Source organism: Brachyistius frenatus, unplaced genomic scaffold (assembly GCF_029030835.1).
Source record: "Brachyistius frenatus isolate BFR_SWC_R1_liver_20210118 unplaced genomic scaffold, ASM2903083v1 Contig_308, whole genome shotgun sequence".
Taxonomy (NCBI): domain Eukaryota; kingdom Metazoa; phylum Chordata; class Actinopteri; family Embiotocidae; genus Brachyistius; species Brachyistius frenatus.
This window is the reverse complement of record NW_027210907.1, coordinates 310,438-332,500: the sequence shown is the minus strand read 5'-3', so window position 1 is coordinate 332,500 and position 22,063 is coordinate 310,438. Positions and strand designations below refer to the sequence as shown.

General features: G+C 50.2%; 1 protein-coding gene across 3 annotated transcripts in view; it reads right to left on the bottom strand.

The window, feature by feature from the left end:
* Positions 1-21,346, bottom strand: part of zbtb4 (zinc finger and BTB domain containing 4) — a 23,379-nt gene extending 2,033 nt beyond the window's left edge. Inside the window, exons 1-2 of one of the 3 annotated variants that reach the window (XM_069722904.1) lie at positions 21,270-21,346; positions 1-6,809 (exon numbers count right to left, since the gene is read on the bottom strand). The exon at positions 1-6,809 is cut by the window's left edge and continues 2,033 nt beyond it. In XM_069722904.1, coding sequence (XP_069579005.1) covers positions 1,319-6,793 — 5,475 coding nt within the window. In that variant the 5' untranslated portion in view covers positions 6,794-6,809; positions 21,270-21,346 and the 3' untranslated portion in view covers positions 1-1,318. Of the gene's footprint in view, positions 6,810-13,302; positions 13,517-18,826; positions 18,970-21,269 lie in introns of those variants that run through there. The other 2 variants (XM_069722905.1, XM_069722903.1) reach the window with 2 other exon arrangements.
* Between the last annotated feature and the right edge of the window lie 717 nt (positions 21,347-22,063).

The window sequence follows — 22,063 nt, the reverse complement described above, 5'->3', positions numbered from 1 at the left end:
CCTGGCTTAGTAAAATGGAGCCTTTCCCTCCTCCAATCAAAGAGGAAAAAGCTACGCAAGATGAAGGCTGACTGGTTTTTTTTATTCTTTTCCTTTTTTTTTTTCTTTTTTTTTTCTCCTTTTTTTTTTCATGTGAAGGAAATGAGATGAGGAACGGAAGTGCAATTGTCCTACCAGCCTTTAATTCTTACCCAGTGGCCAGCTACATTTCCAAAGCAGCTACAAGTGTCCCTTTTAAGTGACCACTACTTTTTTTTTTTTTTTTTTCTATTTTGTGCACATAAGGTATAAACTATGTTGAATGCTATACAGATCCTACAGTGTCATCTGGCCGCAAAGTCGCCAGGTTTTTGCCGAGACTTTGGAAGCTCAGATGATCTGTCATTGTCATCGACTCCGGCCGTAGCTTTGACTTCTTAATGATTTGGATATGAGGAATCACTTCTAAATGCACTTCTACACGTTGACCTACAGTAGCTATTCCAACTAGCGTAGGAATGCTGTGTGCGTCTCTCAAGGAATGATCTAGCCACACACACACACACACACACACACACACACACACACACACACACACACACACACACACAGTAACGCACGCACACTTTCACGCATTAGCAGTAATACCTGCTCAAGCCCAACTCTGCATGCACGAATCCCTACATACATGTGCACGTACATGCTCATATATAACTTTCACGGACAGTCCGACGGCAGGATGCACCCGCGGTTCTCACTCGCTCGTACAAAAATACACAAGGTTCGAGTTGCTCGATGCTCCGCCTCCGGCTAAGCGAGTCGGTACTCCTCGGTCTCGTCCCTCATCCTTGCCCACACAGGCCTTCCCTGAAGAGCGTTTATCCTCGTTATGCGGTGACTATAAAGGGAAGTAGACTGAACTAATTTTTTTTTTTTTTCTTCACGCGACACACACCCTGTTAGCAGTTCTTATTCTTATATTATAGATAATATAATGAGTCAGAGAGGAAGATTAATCAAGCTCTAGAACTACAACACACTACAGCCGGACAGGAGAGACAGGTGAGCGAAAGGTGAGCAGGAGTAAAGATTGGGGGAGTAAATGATACGTCACTCAGGATATTAGGCCTCCCCCCCCCCCCGCTTCTTTGCTCCTTCTCCTCCCTTCACACCTCCTCCTTGCGATGCCTAGCTCTGATCTCTACTGAATAAAGGAGAGGCAGGGGTACTGTGCGAGTGCACTCAGTGACCCGGTGAGCACGCACCCCTCCCGCCCCCGGCCTCCGCAGACGAGGCCGTCCACCCTTTTCAAATATATTCCTTATAGTGCGTCTGTGTCCTACGGTTTGCTGCTGCTGCTGTCCCGTTGCTTTTTGCTGCCGCCGCCGCTGTTGCTGTAGAGGCCGGGGTGTGACATGAGGGGGTGGGGCGCTGCGCCCATGTAGGGCCCAGCGGTGGCTGCGTAGTTGAAGATGGCGGGGAGGAAGGGCAGGGGCTCCACCTTGTCTCCGCCGGGTGCCATCATATTCAGAGCCACGGGAAGCGCGGCCAAGTTATAGGGGTAGGCCAGGAGCTGGGGCCCGTACAGCAGCTGGTAAGGGTCCGGGTAGAAGGGCAGCTTGGCCAGGTCCCCGCCGTTAGGCACCATCACTTTTCCCAGTGGGCCGAAGGGAAGACCTCCGGGCGGATAGGAGGACATGAGCAGGTTTTCTTCCTGCTTCTTACCGAGGCGGTAGCCGTCTGGCACAATGAGGGGTAATGGGTAATCGTGGGCGGTGTAGCCCACCGGGGTGGCGTTCCCGTGCTGGGAATCTCTGGAAGAAACGGTGTCCTGGTGCTCCGGCTCAGGTGGTTGGGGGGCTCGGGGGAGAAGCAGAGCGTGGGCGGAGGGGCGGTCACCGGCCCCGGCTGCCCCGGTGGGCAGCGTGAGCCTGTCAAGTCCTTGTGAACTGGAGTGAACCTGACGGTTGGCTTGAGCTAACAGTCCAATAGCTGAGGGGGACCGGCACGGGGACTTGGGAGTGTGTCTGTGTGAAGAGGGTCCATTCATAGTGGTTGGAGTGGGGATGTGTTGGGGCGATGGTACGGGGCTCAAGGGCTCCTCTTTGGGAACCAGGAGTGCAATCTGGTCCTCCGAGACATGAGCGACTCTGCTGATTTGCTGGGACCTCTCGATCTCTTTTTCTCTTTCTTTCTCCATTTCTATGTTCCTCTCGTGTTCCCTCTGCCTCTCCAGCTCCCTCTCCTTCTCCCTCTGCCTCTCTCTAGCGAGCATCGAGGACATGGTCAGGTCTTGTGCTTCGTCGGGAGACGGACTCCTGGACAGCGACTGGACTCTCAGATCTTGGACCAGAGGTGGTTCCTCGTAACCTGCGTGCAGAAACATGCCGCTCCTGCTCTGCCTCTCCCGGTCCATAATGACCCCATCCCGTTTCACGAATCCCCCCTCGGAGCTGGGAGCTGTTGTCATGGAAACAGGAGGAGCAGCAGTGGTTATTCTGGTCTGTGACGTCACGGGCACATTCGGAGAGGTGTTGGTGGGTGACAGGAAGTGCACGGGGCTGGGTATTCTGTGGATGTGGCTGTCCAGGCTCTTTTTGCTGGGGGTGCGGTAGTCGAGACATTCGGGTCCGTTCATGACGAGCACGCTGTGGAGCGTCGTGGGCGGGGCGGGTGTGAATTCGTGTTTCGTGGGCGTGAGGTGGACGGGGCTTTCTAACGGAGGGTCCGCTATCTGTGGTCTGGCCTCTCTCTCCGGAGCGGGGAGCGTGAGCTCCGTCAGTTCGGGTTTGTCGCTGGATTCTGAGATCTGATGTTCACCTGCGAGTTCACTGAAACGGTCTTCGTGCGGCCGTGACGCCGAACAGTCGGCGCCGGCGGGCGGCTCTGGCGTTGAGTAGCTGATGACTGAAACAGAGAGAGCGCTGGGAGTCTGGGCCTTGTCGGTCTCTGGGTCTGTGTTGAGAACAGTGTTCGATGTTTTGGGCTCTGAGTCTTTGTCTTCCCTGTCTCTCTCCGGGGAACTGCTTAGCTCGTGGCGTCGCACGTGGCGAGTCAGCGCCGAGGACGTCTTGCACACCTTGTGACACTGCGGACAGGTGTGTCGCGATAACGCTCTCCTGCTCAGGCGACTCGGACTGGAGTTGCTCCCTCCGAAGCCCACCTGACCCCCTTTATCTTCGTCATACTTCGCGGTCTCCGGCGCAGATTTGAGCCCGAGCCCTTCGACTTGTTCGCCGACTTTAGGGGGCGCGGGGGGTGCCTCGGTGGGCCTGGGGTGCTGCGCTCTCTGGTGGTCCTCCAATTTATCCCTCGAGGGGAAAGTGGCTCGACAGAAGAGGCACACGAACTCCAGCAGGTGGCTCAGCTCGTGTTTGTCTCTCTTCCTGGGGCTCGAGAACCAGCGGCCACACGTACCGCACTCTGCTGCGTTCCCGTTAGTCCAAGGCCGCCTCTTTATTCCTGTCGGTGCCACTGAGGTAGACAGAGGAGGCTTTGGAGAGTGCAGAGGAGGAGGGGTGGACACCTCTTGAGGGGACTCTTTAACCTGTTCTTCTGCATCTTTATTTTTCTCCTTCAACGGGGCAGAGAGATATTCTTTCTTTTTCCCCTCCGCCTTGTCTCTGTTTGTTTGTGACAGTTTTTCAGCCTCCTCAATTGTCCTCTCCTCATCGTCTTCGTCTTGAGATTTACCCGTTTCTTTATTCGCGATGTTCTTACGTCTCTCGGACCTCCTCTTCAGCCGAATGGAGCGCTTGTAATTCAGCTTCCTCTGCCAGCTCTTTACCCTCTGTAGATGTGCCTGGGCCTTCCTCTTCGGCTTGTAGGAGTAGTAAGGTCGCCATAAATTATCCTCCGTGTCGTGGTCGCTGTCCTGCTCGCGCACCTCCCGACGGAAGTAGTACTCCCTCACTCCGTCGGGGGATTTGGAGCTCATTTTCCCGACCTCCTCCTCGCAGTCTCCTCCGTCCTTCTCGCCCTCTGCTTCCAGGCTGGCTCTGCTCGGGAGGCGGTGTTTGTGGTGGTGGTGGTGGTGGTGGGAGTGAGAGTGCCGCGGTTCCTTGGCTTCCCGCGCGGACGACGTCTCACTCCGTTTGGTTTTGGGGGGAGAGAGGCTCTTGTCTCTCCTCAGGTCCGTCTCAGAGATGCTGCGCTTTACGATGGCCTCCTCCCCGATACGTACAGTGATCTGACACAGTGGCCCCGCCTCTTTGACCTGTGACCCTACAGACAGCTGCTTTGAGTTCGAAATGTCGCTCTTGCTGTGGGACTTGCGTGATTTGTGAAATAATCTGCCCGTCTCTGCCTCCTGTCTGCCGCCTCCGCCCTCCTCCGTGGTGTCTGAACTGTCTCGGGACCTCTTTCTGTGGTTATCTGAACTATCCCTATGCTTTTTGATTGGCCTGGGGCTGCCCTTCAGTGAAGTCTGACTGTTACTGGTTTCAGAGGACGGGCTGTTCACTGGGCTTTTTTCACTCCCAGAGGTGACCTGGTTGCTATGGACTATGACGGAGGATGACACTGCTGTCCCGTGAACTATGACGGAGGGTTTTGTATGCCCGTATGTTATCACAGAAGGCATGCTTGTTTCCGTGCCTCTACAGGTCTTGGGAGTTTTGGTTTTGCTGCTGTTGGACATTTTGAAGCTGCCACTGCCTCTCCCCTGCTCTGACTCGAGGGCCTCACTCTCGTGTTTTCTAACTTGGGGCACATCCGTCTGGGGGAGGGGTGTTAGTCCAGAGAGGTCTCTGTGCTCAGCAGCCACAGAAACAGGGAAGCCATCGGGGAAGGCATCTGGGTCAGGCTTTACACTCTGAGGGTGGGCCCCACCGATGAGGCTTTGTAGGTCCCCGGGGCCGAGAGCACAGCCCAGGCCAGGCAGGGAGAGGGAAGGTGTGTCGGATGGGGGCATTAGCAGTCCATTATGCAAACTGTCACTGTACGTCTTGTAGGGTCTCTTCTGGGAGCGCATGGGGAGAAGGCGGTAGAGCTTGAGGGCATTAGCTTTCTGTTTATAACCCCCATTAGCGGTCTTTTCACTGGAGATGAGGCTGGGATTAATCCCATGAATGGTCTTCTGGTGTGTTTTGAGATTGTAGTATGTGGCAAATGCGTCCCAGCAGAAGATGCACTGGTACCGCCGCTCCCCCGTGTGCCACACCTCGTGCTTCGTGCGGTACTCGGCCAGCGCGAAGACCTTGTCGCAATAGTGGCACGGATATTTGCGGCGCCACGAGTGCACGTTGGAGTGACGCTTCAGGCTGGACAGGGTCATGTAGGAGCGCTCGCACACAGAGCAGAAGTAAATGACATTGCCATCCACCACCTTCACAAAATGGTGCTCATCACCCGCCAGCAGCTCTGCGGCTGCTGCATCATCACCTTGGATACGCGCCAGGAGGCTCCGCGCTTTCTTCCCTGGCCGCACCTTACTGATGTCTGTTCCCCCCACAATCACTCCCCCCTCCACTCTCACCTCGCCCTCCTCCAACGGCTCCTCCTTCGGCTGTACGGTGAGAGAAGAAGGGCGTAGGCTGTTAGACGGCAGGCCCGCCACCCTGCAGGAGGTCTCGTGGGACTGCAGTCTCTTGCTGTGGATGAACACTTTGCCACAGTAACGGCAACTGAGGGCGCGGCTGCCACGATGCAGCCGCATGTGGACCGTGAGGGAGGAGGCCGAGCTGAACAGCCGATGGCACACCCCGCATATCAGCTCGGGCTTCAGGCTGTCAGTAGGGGGGTAGGAGGACGAGTGAGGGGGTGCGGTAAGACCCTCAGAGGGGGGAGGGGGCGGTGGTGGTAAGGGGGGAGGGAGATGGAGGGTGGGCGGGTGCAGACTCGGTCCGTGTGGGCTTCCCGCTTTCCCAGCTGGTCTTCCTGTCATTTTCTCTCTCCTCTCTGCATCCCCACCTCTCTGATAGGCCGACGTGCCCAGACTGAAGAGGATCTGGGCGGTCTGAGAGGGTGAGGCCGTACCGTTGGCCACCCTGTGCCTCTCCTCCCACCCATCTCCCCCGTAACAGCCCCCTAAAGACCCACCGGAGGACCTTGGAGGGGACCTGTGAAACTGAGTCTCTGAGTTGAGTTTGGAGCACTTCAGAGGAGGCGGGGATTTTATATCCTTCCTGATAAGTGCATGATGAACAGTCATGGGGGACGAGGAGGAGGAGGGCGAAGAGGACGGAGAGCTGTCGTGTCTCGGGGGCTTAAAAGGTCTGTGCTTTACGTCCGTGGTGGCGTCCAGTTTCCACAGCGACCCCTTGTCTGAGCTCTTGGAGGATGGTCGCCGTCGATGCGGGGAAGGGGACGGTGAGGAGGAGCTGTGACAGTGGTTCGGCGACGTCAGAGAGGTCGGGAGGGGGGCGGCACTGAGCGGGAAGCTTAGGGTGATTTTTGCATTGTTAGGTCCATCACCCATATCCTCCAGCCTGTCCTCCATCGTGGCCTCTCCCCGGCCTCCGAGCCGTTTACCCTTCATCTCCAACTGCTCAGCTTCCCCTTCAGACTGAGAGGCCGCACCAAGACAGCGGACCGGTTTGCGTAGTCCTTCAGTCTTGCTCGAGTTGTACAAATTGCCGGGTGAATGTAAAGGTGAGGATGCTCGAGCTGGGGGAGGGGTGTTCAGAGCCACTGATGGCAGTGGCCGGGAAGACAAACGGGACAACTGCTGACTTTGGTGGAATGCGGCGTCCTTAGTCGCTCTGTGTGTGGGGTTGCAGAGGGGAGTCAGGCCAGGAGCCCGGCGTTGTTCACTCAGACGTGGCTGAATAAGGCCCACATGGAGGGGGTCCCACACCTTCTCACCGGACACCATGACCAGCCCCCAAAATCTACAAAAAAAAAAAAGAAGTCAGAAAGCAGGTATTACCATCACACAGGGATACAACGTACAAAATGTGCATTTATATCGACGTAAAGAACAAACGTTGCAGCGAAAAGTTTTGCAGAAGCGATCGCTTCGACGCTGATGGAAACGCTTTTGAGAAAAAAACGGCAAAGAAAAACTGAATGCCCCAGCAGAGCTGAACTCCCAACTGCTCAGCCAGGAATGGTGAGTGAAAGGAGGGAGCGGGCAGGGGGAAGGAATGAATCTGCGGCAGTGCTGGTTTAGATTTCAGCGTGCCACAGCCAAGCTTTCAGAAACACATTCCAGAGATCCATCTCTCTCGGCTGTGACACAACATTCCCGATGCCTAATTGGAAGGCGTTCAGATTTAATCAAGATGCCCCCAGAATAGAGCGCCGACTTAGATCCGTGGCCCCAACGCACGTAAAAATAGTCCCGCTCTCTCGCTGTTTGAGCAAAGAAGGCTTGTTAGCCATTCCTGGCAGTGGCTGGTATTTGCCAGGCATGACTCTAACCATTTATTTGTGAAGGCGAGGAGGAGGTGGGGGGAGAAGGGGAAGAGGAGAAGGGGAAGAGGAGAAGGGAGGGATATTGCATGCATGTGCACAGAGAAGGGGTGTTTTTCCGCCCTCTGCATCCGGTACAATCTCGGGCTAAGCTGTGGAAGATGAGCGGCAAGCTATTCTCATTTCCATTCTAATTCGACTGCCGTGGTGGCGGCCGCTGCAATTTCCCATACGCGAGAAAAAAAGCCGCAGATTCACAAGCGATAAAGTCAGCTCGGCCGTATTCGAAATGGGTCGCTTTAGGTGTGTGCAGACGGAGGGGGGGAAAAGAACGGCGACAGCGACTGGAGGATCTTAACGATGCGACGTGAAGGGGAAAAAAAAAAAAAAAAAACCTCAGTCATGCTTTTCTGCCTTCGTTTTCAAGCAGCAAAAAGCAGCCAGGAAGGCAGGCCGCTGTAAAATTCCACAGGCAGCCCTGAACAGGCAGAAACTAGGTCAGCACTGTTATTGCAGAGGAGAGAGGAGGGAGAGGGAGAGAGAGAGAGAGAGAGAGAGAGAGAGAGAGAGAGAGGGTGAGGATGAGGGAAGAGTGAAAGGGTGAGAGAAAACAGGGGAGAAAAGAGAGTGAAGGTTAGTGAAGAGTCAGACACGCAGGAGCCCCGGCTACAACACCGACACACCGCTGCACATACATGCACTCTCGACGTGCCCGCCGGCACGACAGACATAAACAAAGTAGTTCAACATGAATGGGACCGCTTGTAAATGATATTCAAAAACCGAGGGGTGACCCGGAGTGCACGGCGGCCTGACGCCGGACTGCAGCGGCCGTGACGTACGGCCAACAAAAGGGAAAACAGAAGTGTCTGGTAATGACACGCTCGGCACACCGACAATAAACCCGTTCGTTCAGGATCTGAAACTGAACAAAGATGCCGTCTCGCCGGGCCCGTGTATATTTTCGTCGCTCCGTACTGGAAGCGGGGCCTTTCGCTGTCACTTATATTTGCTGAGCGATAGATGTTGTGCAGGAAATCCCTTATGTCAAGAGGCAGGCTGCTACAAGTGGGCGGAAAACACTGAGAGACGGCGCTGAGGCTAAAAATTTCACCATCTCATCTGATGCTCGCGCCGCGGACAGGAAAATGCGTACGACGCCCCCTCGCTCTTTTTCTTTATCTCCCTGTGACGCACGCAGCCACAGTACGAGCCGAGGCTGCACGACACGCCGTCTGACTGTGACAGGCAGCTTTTAACACGCTTTGAATGTACCGGATTTACTCATAACACGCACACGCGCACACACACACACACACACACACACACACACACACAAAATAACTGCGCGTGGAAGGACACACTTTTTCTTGCCTCTTTTGTTGTTTGTGCAGGATGAGCGAACGACAACGGAGATGCAAACCTTCTCTGCCGCTTACGAAAGGAATGTGACCGTGAGGACACTAAAGCGACGTCAAAATAAACAGCTACCCATTTCCCACACCTCTCCGCAACAGGATGTTCTGCACAAATAAACATGTCGGTTGGCCTGTGAAGTGCTCGTCTATTTACGCTTGTGGCAACAACAAAAACCAGACAGCACGAAACAGGTGCTCGAGCTGGTGCAGGACAAATTACAAAGCAGACTCACATAAACATAAAGCGCATTATACTGAACGTATTGGCTTTCATATAATGACAAAGACGCCTCCCTGACAGGGAACAAAGGCGTACTTTCAGCATGCAGTGATTCAATTTGTATTCCGTATCAAATGGAAAATGTGAGGAAACATCTTCTGATTTCACCCGGACATTTTTAAAACCTTAAAAATAGCACACACTTGCCGGTTTGTCTTCCTTCCTCACCGCACTTTCACTTTAAAAAAAAAACACAAAAAAACCCAATCAACTTCGGGGACATTAAATCTTGCTTGTGTGCTTGAATTACAGGGGCCCGCTGAAGACAGAAGTTTTACTATTTGACTTTGAAATACTTTTCCCATTAGCATCTGAAAAAGGTGGATGGCTTTGCGGCCGTGGAAACCATTAGTTTGTAATCTGCCTGAATTTTAACGGGCAATCAGTCAGCAGCAACGTCGCTGCTAAAGTGGCCTTGCATAACATGAGGCGGGATGGCAGAGGAGTTTGGCTGGTGCTCCGGCTCAGGGCCTTGAACCAGACGTTGAGCAATCTGTTTCTGTTCACTGAAACTGGTACTCGTGCTGATAGACAAATAACTGTTAGGATTTAGAAACCAAGCTGATTCTTTTGCTTTTGTCCAACTCAAAAGAAAAATTCACCAAAAATATATTTAATGAGGTCCAACGAGAACTTCAAACTGCTTTGAGCTATTTTTGCCCCCAATACGTCTCATAATTGAGGATTAAAGGTCTGATTATAGCGAATTAGATTTTAATACTGTTTTAGTGCCACTTAATGTCACATTTAATATAACGTAAATAGCTATCATTTGCACCGATGCATCATTAATTTTGTTTTAAATAGAGCACTGCCAAAATAATTAAATCACCAGTACGGTTGCCATTTCTCACCGCAATTCTGTTTGAGTACAATTTCCTTTTTATTTTCACAGTTATGACCGTTATACTCCACAAAATAGCAAGTGAGCTCTGGGAAACACAACATGTCACTGCAAAATCAGAGAGATCACAGGCGGGCCGACAACGCTGTAAACGAGGCCGCGTTTTGAGACGTGATCTAAATCATTTTGTGAAGTGAAACCGACGGTGAGCCGACCGCACGGTATACCAGCTCCTTAAAGGGGAGCTATTATGCTTTTTTCCAGGTTTTTTTTTTTTAATTATTATTTTTATTCGAGGAATGTTCTGAATGACCTTTCCGTGATTTAGTTTTAAAAAAAAAACTCCTTATTGATCTATTTATTTAAATGGCTGCTCAGTTCATCATTCATCAGAAAAAGAGCCTTTTTTTTTTAACCCCCCTCCCCCCCCCCTCCCTTGAAAGCCCACTTTCTTCCGATTGGCTAACTTCCAGGAAGCCTGCCGTGGGGCAGCACCCAGCGCTCGTGACCCCATGCCTCATCGTCTTGCCGGAGGTACCGAAAGGAAAACCGTAAACCTACAAACACAACTTCTCGCTCTTGATCAAAAACGGCAACTTCTTGAATCGCCAACGTTTCGAGGCCGAATGCAATCTGAAATATGCGAATGGAGAGCACGAACATCCGCCGCAACAAAGACTACAGCGTGACGTCTCTGTTATGCAAATATTATATTCATTACTTGTTTACTTTGTGAGATAACGCCGGCCTTCCTGAACCAGGAAGTGACTTTGTAATTCGACATATTCCGTCTTTGCGCTTCTTTTTCAGCGATATCGCTGCATCCATATTAAGAATTTAGCTTTTTTTTTTTTTTTTTTTTTTGCTGAGAGCCATGTTATTATTACTAAAAGGAGCGGTGGTGTTATTGTGTGAGCGTTAGCGTGTTCCTGTGTGCGAGGGAGTGAGGGTGGAGGGGGTGCCTGTGAGGCTGAATGTGGGGGGTCTCGGTGCTCCAGCCGGTGAGCCAGCGGCGAGGAGCATGTGGGGAGAGGAAGGTGTTGGTTGGGGTTTTCCCCCAGCGAGGGGCAGCCAGAGGGGCCCAACTATCGAAGCAGCAGTTGGTCTGTAAAGACAAGAGTGGGTGTGTGCGCGTGAGGTTGTGTAGGGGTGGAGGGGGGGTAGTGGAGGGGGTGTGGGAGGGGGTGGGAGGGTGTGGGACGTCGTTAGCAAGAACAGCTACTGAACTCTCCACAACCCCCCCCCGGCCAAGAGAGCGTGGTAGAGCCAGCCAGATGGGATGGAGGGAGGGATGGAGGAAGGGATGGAGGAAGGGATGGAGGGGGAGAGGGGGGTGTAAGGGGAAGTTGGTATCGGTCGGGGAGGGGGTTGTGGTGATGTGAGTGGGAGGGGGGTGGGGGGATGACTTCAAACACATCTATCTCATGTTCACATTTAATGGTTTCCTTGTCTTTCAAATCACCCCTCAGCGTGACTGACTTGCAGCACCCCCCCCCCACACACACACACACACACACCTCCCCCCCGCCCCCCCTATGTGTAAACTGCCGTATCGTGGCGTTTTCGAAATGCCGCTCCACGCACCAGCGATCCTGCCCGCGATGTCTAAAACGCCACCGTCTGCACGCTCCGTTAGCTCTCAGCCCGGCACGTAATTCCCATGATTCTGCTCACTGCAACGGAAATCACGGGAGGCGTTAAGGGGACACGGCGGGACCAGAAGAGCACCCCCGGACAGCAGCGGCACCGGACCGCTGACCTTTTTGAGGTAATCCCCCTCTACCCCCCCCCCCAAAAAAAAAAAATCATTTTCAATTTTACACGCGGCCCCTGCTGAAAAGCCCCGACGGGCTCCTCACTCTCTAACAACCAAGAAAACATTTGAGTTTTTCTTAAGCGAGGCCGAGCCGAACTGCAAGCCAAGCGCTGCACCAGTTTCCTGAACGTGTCCACATCCTTTAATGTTCTGTGGCCTGAACAAAATAAAAAAAATGTAAACACGTCCAACCAACTCAAAAAGATGGCAGCGACTGCCACTTTTATGTCCAGGGAAGAAAAAAAAAACAACCAAAAAAAAAAATAAAGGCCTGAAGGCACATTATTTATCTGAACGTGTGACCCGAACGGAAACGACAACAGCTATGACAACATCGCCTCTTTTTTTTTTTTTTTTTGACACCACAGAGCAGCGACGACGAACCACACTTTCTATTGTCTGACCTATGACCTCTATCCCCGTGGCAGCGTGGATCATATTTTCCATACATTGAGCATTAGGGGGGGGGGGGGGTATAGGGGAGTGGGGGGGGAGGTTTGGGGGGGGGGCTTGGCTTGGCATCCATGGAAACCAGGAATGTGGAGAAGTTGGCAGCAGATGCTCTGTTGTTTTGAAAAAAAAAAAAAAAAAAAAAAGTAAGAGCTTAGGGCAGCAACAACAGAGTTGGGGGGGTGGTGGGGGGGTGGGGTGGGGGGACACGTCAATATGCCCTCTGCCTGCTCGACGTGAGACAACCTCCACAACAACAGGCTGGTAAAATGGAGGACAAACTGGGCGGCCCAAAAAAAACAACAAAAAAAACAAAACAACGAAATAAGAGACAGAACCGGCCAACGGAGCCGGAGACGTTTCACCCGTCGCCTACATCCGAAGTTTTTCCACCTTAAAAAAACAACAACAACAACAACAACAAACAAACCACTTCCTCTCACGTTGTTCAGAGTTCAACGGGCAGCGGAGGGAGGCTGGCCGACCCACGTTTAAGACCCTCAAAACAAACCTCACATCATGTTTAACGTCTGCTCTGATGTGCTGCTGCTCCACCCCCCCCTCCTCCCCCCTCCCTCTCCACTCCCCCCTCCCCCCGACCTCCCCCCTCACCACCACCACATCTCCCCACCCCCACCCCAACACACACACACACACACACACACACACACATCTGCGGTGAATCACAGAGACAGCAAGGGGGCTTCGATAAATTAAAAGTTTCATCACAATCTCGCAACGAGTCATCGCTCTTGAAAAAGAACTGCGTGGTGCGCCAGCGACGGAGGGGAGGATGAGGGAGACGAGGCCTGTTACTGGCACACGCACACGCATGTAAATACGCTTCCACAAACACACACTGCATAAACACACACTCACGCCCGGACACAGTAAAATTAAAAAAAAAAAAAAAAAAAATTAAAATAAAAAAACCTTTTCCTCCTCTTCCTCAAGCGGAGCGAGCGAGCGAGCGGCCGCCACAGCAGCAGAGTGAAGCACAGAGAGAGAGAGAGAGAGAGAGAGAGAGAGAGAGAGAGAGAGAGAGAGAGAAGGAGAAAAAAAAAAAAAAATACAAAGCAGGAAAAACAACAGAAATCAGCCTCTCTGCCTGTTAATCTGTGGTTCTGTCTCTCAGGAAGAGAAGCATACACAAGAAACGTACCTCGGAAAACCTCCTGCTGCATCTCTGCTGCGATGTGTTCTCTCGCCTCACACTCCCTCTCTCCCTCCCTCTCTCTCTCTCTCTCTCTCGCTCGCTCTCTCGCTCGCTCTCTCTCGATCTGTGTATGCGCAGGTCTGAGTGTGTGTGAGAGAGAGAGAGAGAGAGAGAGAGAGAGAGAGAGGACACACACACACACACACACACATACAGGCAGCAGTGTGTGAAGACAGAGGGCAGGAGCGATTCTCACACTGGAACTCGCTCGCTCGCTCACTCCCCCTTTTTCTTGCTCTCTTTCTCCTCTCTCTCTCCAGTTTTTTTTTTTTGCCTCTGACACATGAATCTGAGTGTTTTTGCTCTTTTTTTTTTCAGCAAGTGAATCCCCCCCTCTCCATCTGCACCCCCTCCTCCTCCACCCCCCCCCACCTCCACCCCCCTCCCCCCACTGAATCCAATCTTCTTTTTATTTGGAAGTGTTGTTCCCTCTCTCACACACACACACACACACACAAATATGCACACACACACACACACACACACACACTACTTTATATACACAAAGCCCAGCGATAGGGAGAGGGAGGGAGAGGCAGAGGGAGACAGAGTGGGAGAGCAAGCAAGCAAGAGGACGCCATTTAAGCAGTTTGTTACGAGCACTGCAAGTCCCCAAAATGGCTGAAAACAAACAGGAACCACGCCAACTCAAAAAACCTGGGCACAAGGACAGGCAGACAGACAGGCAGGCAGACAGACAGGCAGACGGCGAGAGGGCGCGAGAGGAGAGTCGGAGAGGGAGAGGGAGAGAGAGAGAGAGACACACACAGCGGGAAAGTGAGACCGAGGGAGGACAAACCGGCGGTATTCAAATGGCGGACGGGAGAGCACTCTGTGAAACAAGTGAAGTTGAGGGGATGGGTGGGGGGGGATACAAAATAAAATGGAGGCACCGAAGAGACGCCCGGACACGTTCAGCGCTGCGTTTCCATCAAGTTCGGCGACTCGCGAGAGACGTTTTAAAAAAAGAACGGCCGAAATCGAGGCGGCGGAGGCCGAGATATCCTCAAGTCTGCTCTGAGGTCAAGCCCCCCCTCACCCCCCTCACCCCCTCCACCAAAAAAAATAGAAAATAAAAAATCCTCCATTTCCCATGATGCCGCTTGATAACATCTTTCATTCGATTTCTTCCACGTCGGCCCGAACGCTTTATGACCTTCGTCTCTGACCGTGAAGAGCGTTCGGGCCGCGCTGGCGTGTTTTCTTCAACGAGGCCGCGAGGTTTGAACCCCGAACGCTTCGCGGTGGTTTGTTTACATCGGAACAATAACGTCGACGCGTCGATATCTGCCGTACGACGCCGCGCCGCGCCGGAAATTATGTTTTGCCGTCCCAAGATGGCCGTTTGTAGAATCTGTGGGGTGCTGCTTTAAAAAGACAGAAACTAGGGCAGCGCCGCTCTCTGACCGTCCGACGGCCTCCGCTAAAAGGGTTCAAGTGCTTTTTCAGCGATGATGCCGGTCCCGTCAATTAAGAGCTTTGAGGTCAGCGGGTGTATGGAGGAGGGGTGGGGAGGGGGGGGGGGGGGGGGGAAACAGAAAAACTACAAGTGTGTGTGTGTGTGTGTGTGGGGGGGCTCCCGTTTTGTTTTGGCAGCTCGACGGTAACGCCTGCGCTCCCCTCGGCGAGAACAGAGATCGGCCTGCAGCTGGATGTCACTTGTGAATCATCTGTGTCGGTGCAAAACGCCTCACGGCAACAACTCTGTACTCGTTACGGTCGGTGGACCTCCCCCACCCCCCACCCCACCAACACCACCCCATCCAACACCCCTCCTCCGTCAGCCCGTGAGCTCCTCAGCGGCCTCCGAGCAGGAGGGATCCTCTCAGCTGGAACAAGAGGCCATGAAAAACGGGAGTTGGGACGGGAGAATGTTTTTCGTACTGGTGAAGCTGCAACACCATCATACTTCCCCACCGTCCTTTTGAATGAAGACCCTCCCCCCACCCCCACCTCCACCCAGCGACTCTCTACCCCCACCCTCCCCTCCTCCTCCCCACCAACTGAACCTTGACGCCAACAACCCGCCCTCCTCCTACTCTCCGCCTGCCCTTTCCCTCTCTCCCTCTCTTTCATCACTCTCTCTCTCTCACCCTCATTGTACGCTGCCACACTTGTCACCATGGGAACCGCTCTGGGATTGGGTGTTGTTCCTGTGACCTCTCTGGCTCTTGGAGTTGGACAAACTTTTTTTTTTTTTTTTTCCTTCCTCTCCCCCCCCCACCCCCACCCACCCCCACCCCACCCCACCCACCTCCTCCACTCCCTTCTCCTCTCTCATGCACTCCTGCACGTTTTCAAAGCATGCTGGGCGTGTTGAAGGAGAACACGAAAAACTGGAAATAAAAATTATGCCCGTGTGAAAAGACGGGGTGTGTGTGTGTGTGTGTGTGTGTGTGTGTGTGTGTGTGTGTGTGTGTGTCAGACGCACAATGCCCGTTGGCAAAGACAATAGTGTGTGTGTGTGTGTGTGTGTGTGTGTGTGTGTTGCAGGAGTGTGGCGGCTCGGTCCACACATGTGTACCGGCATTGTCCCGCGGCTGCAGCCAGCCACCAACTCTGTATTCAGAGGCGCCCCGTTGTCCATCCGTTCCCATTCACGGCCGTTTGGCCAAACGTGATCACAGCTTTTCGCGCCGCGCTACCAAGCGACACGCTCGTCTGAATACGCAAAGACGGAGAAACTAAGGAAGCCATCTCGGTGGAAAATTCAAAACCATTTGCTTTACCAAGACTTCTAATATATATATATATATATATATATATATATATATATATATATATATATATATATACATTTTTTTACATATATATATATATATATATATATTTTTTTTTTCCTTTCTCAAAAACGGTTGAACGGAGTCGTGAGATCGGCGTTAAATTCAGTCATTAGGTTTACATTAAAATTTCACTTCTAAGGCGGGGTCCAAAAATACACTTTTTAGTCTTCAATTTAGCAATTAACAGTCAGGCATGAAATTTGCAATAATTAATTATTTTGACACTTCTTGGCAAACAATGAGCAATTTAGCCATTTAAGCTAAGTCGCTATCCGTGCTGCTCGGCAAGCAGAGTCGCTTAAAAACTTCTGTAGCAATCAAGAGCGGTAAAAGCTCGACTGTGAAACACCTCGCTGCACAACTGTGTTTATGAGGTTATAATTATCCTTTTACATATTACATTTAGTCGTGGGTGTAATGCTATTTGTTTAAGTACCGGAGAGCGCAAATGTGGGCACTCACACGGTTAAGTTGTGGCTCGTTTACCGCTCCGACGGAGGAAAGTTTGAATACAATCATCAACTATGTATATTTCTGTTGTTTTAATCTAAAAAATTTTTTTTTTAAATTTTAAGAAATCAGCAATATAATGACGAAAATGTTTGTTGGTTGTTTTGGATAACTCATTTAAAATATCCCAAAACATTCCTGCAAATGTTTCACAATAAAAGCCTCGTTAAGAAATGTAAAGATTTCTGTCTGCTTAAACTCTCGATGGCTTTTAATTTGAAATGGATACAGGAAGTGTTGAGTTTGTATTAATGCGTAAAGCAGTAACTTTAACGAGGCCAACGTGAGCAGATCAAGAGCGCTGCGAGCATTTCATTTCCTTACTTTGAGTGTGCTGTGATGCCACTAAACCTACGCGTATTATTCGTTTAAAGACACAAAAAATATCGATCGGCTTTTCGAGAACGCACAAAGCATTTCAGCCAGACACCTCGACTTTTCGCTGACAATAAAAACTTCACGTGGTTACCTTTAACAACGGCCTGATTCAGACCATGTATCTGCTCCGCGCCGACCTGCTAAATGTGGTTGGTGGTTCCGGTAAAAAGCCCGAGTGAGTCCGGGAGGCCAAAGATCATCGTCCCCGTCAGTTCCCCAAAAATGCCAAGTCACACCTGCGTTTACTTCTCGGTGCGCCTGAGCGCCGCATGTGTTAAATCCATTTCAAGTGTGGCTTGTCGTGCATATTAACTATCAGATCTTTAGTTTTGGTGTCTATTTGATACGTTCTTGAACGATTAAAAAAAATAATATATATATATATATAAAGTGTAAAGATAACAGATTAGAAACAAGCAAGTCGTGTTCCCACTGATATCGATGCGCGTTTGAATATATCCCGAGGCAAGTTAAAGCTCTAGTAAACATCCTCAGTGATCTCAGCGAAAGGGATGACTAACCTGCTCTCCAGCTGACTTGGACCGAGATCAAAGTGGGAAGTCAAACAACGTTCGAGGAGTTCAAATGTCAGTGGTTTCTTAAAGAGGAAGTAGCGGCTTTACAAGGACAACGCAGCAAGTCTTGTTTCTGCGGCCTGCGAAGGAGAAATATGAGGATGAACCAAACCGCAGCACGTACTCCACATTTTCTGCAAGAACTGATGAGCGTTACAGATGTTTACATTTGCAGAACACACAAACGCGACGGTAGGAGGGGGGGGTCGGGTCCGCAGCCCTCAGCATTGTCACAGACACAGGGACTGTACTGTCAGTGACTCGGTGAAGCCTCGGTAGACGGCAGGGAGAGACGAGCGTGTTGGAGCACGTCCTCCGCTAACACTTCTCTGCTGTTTACAAAACCAACATCGTGGCAGCGAGCCAGTTCTGTGGAACAGAAAATCCTTCGCAGCAAACAGCTGCCACATGATGAGCTTTTACTGCACGAGTGGCATTTTTTCAAGCAGATTGGCGTCCCCCCCTCCCAGCACTACTAGGAAAAAAAAGACCTTAAATAGAATATACAAATATAATTTAGATGCATTTGATGTAAAAAAAAAAAAAATTATAATTTTTTTTTCAAAAAAAAAATCTTCAATTCTCCAATTATGTTCCTCACATAATATAATCGACACAATAGGAACACAAAACCAAAAAAAAAAAAATTCAGCAACGTAAGGTGGTATATTTTTAAAATTACATCCAATCACGGATTTATCTCGTAAATTACTGGGTGATTTTACCATTTTACCGCTATAGCTCCAAATAAATCCCTCTTCTGCTTGAAGTCGTCACAACCAGGACAAGGAACCGCAGAGAGACGCCGCTTCTCTTTCAAAGGGATCAAAAACTGCTGCTCACAAAAACATTGAGACCTCGAATCAACAAGCACACCATGATTAGAAATTGACATAATTTGTATAATGCAATCTCGTGAAAACAGAGGAGCCATTCATGGCTCTTTAAGTTCGAGCAGAGGGGAAACTTAAAAAGCACAGAGCGCCTGAAACTCCTTTAGTGTCAGTCAAGGAGTTCAACACGGCACCTCCCCTTTTCCTGCGAGACAACACTGAAGGCCTGCAAAACACACACACTACACACACTACACAGAGGCTGTCCTCAGCAGATGTCCGCAACCTGCATTCTGCAGTTCCCGTAGGCATAATGGAAGCACAGGGAGGATCTATGGAGTTATGTTGACAAGTTTTAAGTTTGACAGTTGTACGGCTGTGCTAGACTTGCCTGATATAATTCAATAGGCGGATCCATCGGAGTATCAAATGACAGAAAATGGGGTTTCAAGCGCCGAAGTCAGACGAGCCCGCTTCAGATCCCCGGCGCTACAGCAAGCACGTTAGTGTGAGCGGTGAAAACGCTGCTGAGTCACACAAACTGTCCCCGGGCCGACAAGACACACACAAAAAAAGAGGAGGATTTAGACGGGCGTAGGCCACATGAGAGCGTTACAATCAATTTCTACAATTGGTTTATAAAACAATAAACAGCTGGCAAAATATGGTTGTGTAACAGGAAAGAAGAAGAAGAAAAATTAAAAAAAAAAAGAGAAAGAAAGAAAAAAAAAACAATTAAAAAAAAAAAAAAAGAGAAGAGGAAGCGCGGGTTCGGAGAGCGGACGTTGCCAAAGGAGACTAGAGAGGATAGGTGGAAAATCATCTGGGAGGGGTGCTTGATATGGTGGGGAGGAGGAAGGTGGGGGGGAGCGGGGGGACGGACGGCTGCTTTTTCCACTGCCAGAGAGAGAGAGAGAGAGAGAGAGAGAGAGAGAGAGAGAGAGAGAGAGAGAGAGAGAGAGAGAGAGAGAGAGACAGGCTAAATCAAATTAATTAGCTCCTTCATCTCCAGGCAGCTACTCAGGCATGCTGTACTGGCACAGAGAGACAGTTGGAGGGGGACGGGGGGCTGTGGGCAGAGGAGAATGGGAGAAAGCGAGATAGGACATGGTGGAGGGGTGAAAAGCCTGCTGTGTATGTGCGCCATTCAGGAGGACGGGCGGCAGCAGAGGGGAGGGGCGCATAATTCTCTGATAAGCATGAGGGTTGTTTTGCTGGAGCCGCTGCTCAGCCGTGAGGAGGAGGAGGAGGAGGAGGAGGAAGAAGAGGAGGAGGAGGAGGAGGAGGAAGTGGCTGCATGTTGGCTGAAGCTGTGTGCTGCTGCGCTTAGGGGCGATGGTACTTCCTGTTTCTAGACAGCCTGTATTTTAAGGGCACTGTAAACAACCCTGCTCTTCTGCACGCCTCTTTAAATAGACACGCAGGCACTTCAATCAGAAACCTCCCGGAAAGACAGGGAGCTGACGAAGTCTCGCAAAGAGACGGGAAAAGAAAGATACAAAGGTTTTTTGGGTTGTTTTTTTTCTTCTTCTTCTTTTTCTTCTTTTGAGTTATGACAACATGAGGTAATCGTATCCTGTAATCAAAAATAAAATAACTGACTGTTGCACTGACATCAGAAGAAAAAAGGAAAGCAGGGAAGAAAAAGAAAAACGAGGCAGATGGTCGGAGGAGAATGGCATCATGCCAGGGGAAACACAACAGCAGCAAAGCAGAGAAACTAAATAAAAAAAAAGAAAAGAGGTACGTCCAGGCAATGTGGCCATCTCTGAGGGTTCGTGTTCAAGTTTAAGAGGGGAGGAAGGGAAAGCAGACAGACGAGGAAGACGAGAACGAACGTATGCAAGAGGGACGCAGAGAAAATAGGGCTCGAGTTGTCTTGACAATTAGGGAGACAATTCTTTGAGGGAGGAAAAGCTATCATGTGACTACGAGGGGTGACTGTACTAAAAGGTAGACTGGCCAAGTTGATCCACAATAAAGAGCGTAGAGGAAAAATAAAAAAGAAGATTCACAACGACTGAGAGGAGCATGATAGTGGAGGGGGGGGACAGGGTGTATGTTAAAGGAGAGCAGGAAAGACAGAGCCAGAGGTCAAAACCTTGGAAGGAGAGAGCAGTGGACAGCTCAGTGCGGCAGCGTCGCCCAGACGAGACTTGGCTGCACTGAGAACCCAAGATTAGCACTAAGCCGATTGCAACGCGAGGTGGGATCAGGAGCAATTAATTTAGCACCCAGATAGTTCCAGGACGAGGCTGAAAGAAGCCCAAATAAAAAACACAGATCTCCCGTAAAATAAAAAAAATAAAATAATAAATTAAAAAAAAAAAAAAAAAAAAAACGTGAGTCAAATACGAGCTGACTTAACGTTCCCTACTTGTGTCTGCGCAAATGAGCCGCCTGAACAGAACCACGGGTACGAGGCAGGAAAAGGAGAACCAGGAGTGCGTGGACGATAAAAAAAAATAAATAAAAAAAAGGAAGGATGAAAGAAAGATGAAGACGCTTAGCAGGAGCTGACATCAGCCAAAACAAACAGCTAAAGAACAGGACATTCTCCTGCGGACAGAAATGGGCCGGCCTGTTCCAGTGGGCTCTCAGAGCATGCCTCAGACCCTGCGTCACCCAGTTTTATTACAGAGCAACATCCTGGTGCATAACTTAAGGGGAAAATGCAGCATAAAACCGTTTTTTTTTTTTCTCTTCCCCCCCGCCGTTATTTATGTATTAATAGCCTCCCTCTTATTTTGCATGCAAGATGTGCCTGTGTCTCTCCCTCCCTCCCTCTCCTCCCCCCTAATGCCTCGCCGACCCATGAAGACACAAACACTCACCGTCAGGCTCTGACATCACCAGGCAAGAGCTCCCCCTAGATACACCAATCTTCACTCCTTTACGGGACTTATTTCCTCTGGAAGACAAACACACGCTGCTATATTGAAACCTGCCATGTCAACACTGACACTTCTTCATTTTGCAACACAAACATCACTGAGGCGTCCTCTCGGAAGGAGCAGACCAATGTGACCCGGCTGTAATCCACCCACACAGATCATGCAGTGAACGTTCGGCTGCCAAAACTATTGACGATCACGGATTTAAGACTCTTTCAGAACTTTTATATCCCAATTAGAATAACTCAATATATCAATGAAAATATGAAATCACTGTATTATCAGAAGAGGAGTCAGATAGAACCGCAGACACAATTTGTCAAGACTTCTCCATTAAAGATAAATGACTTGAAGCAGTCAAGTTCCTGAAATTAAGATGGTAATTTACATATTTTAAAACTTTTAGGGCTCGCAAACGTCAAGTTAAAAGTATACATTCAGATTGAGCAGTAAACATGGGAATAAAACAAATTGAGCAAACATAAAAGTGTGAAATGAATTACAAGGTCCTGCATTAAAATTATAATCAAGTCAAAGTACAAAGGTTTCACTTGCGAAATTATGAATAAGAAGTACTCGTGACACAAAATGGCGTCTGTAAGATTGTTAATTTTCATATGCATATTATCAATGGAGTCATTTGTAAGCAGAATTTAGACACTGCTGAGCAATTTCAATCAATCTATGATCAAGTAAGTTTTATGCGCAACATTTAAATTTGTAATATTTACAAG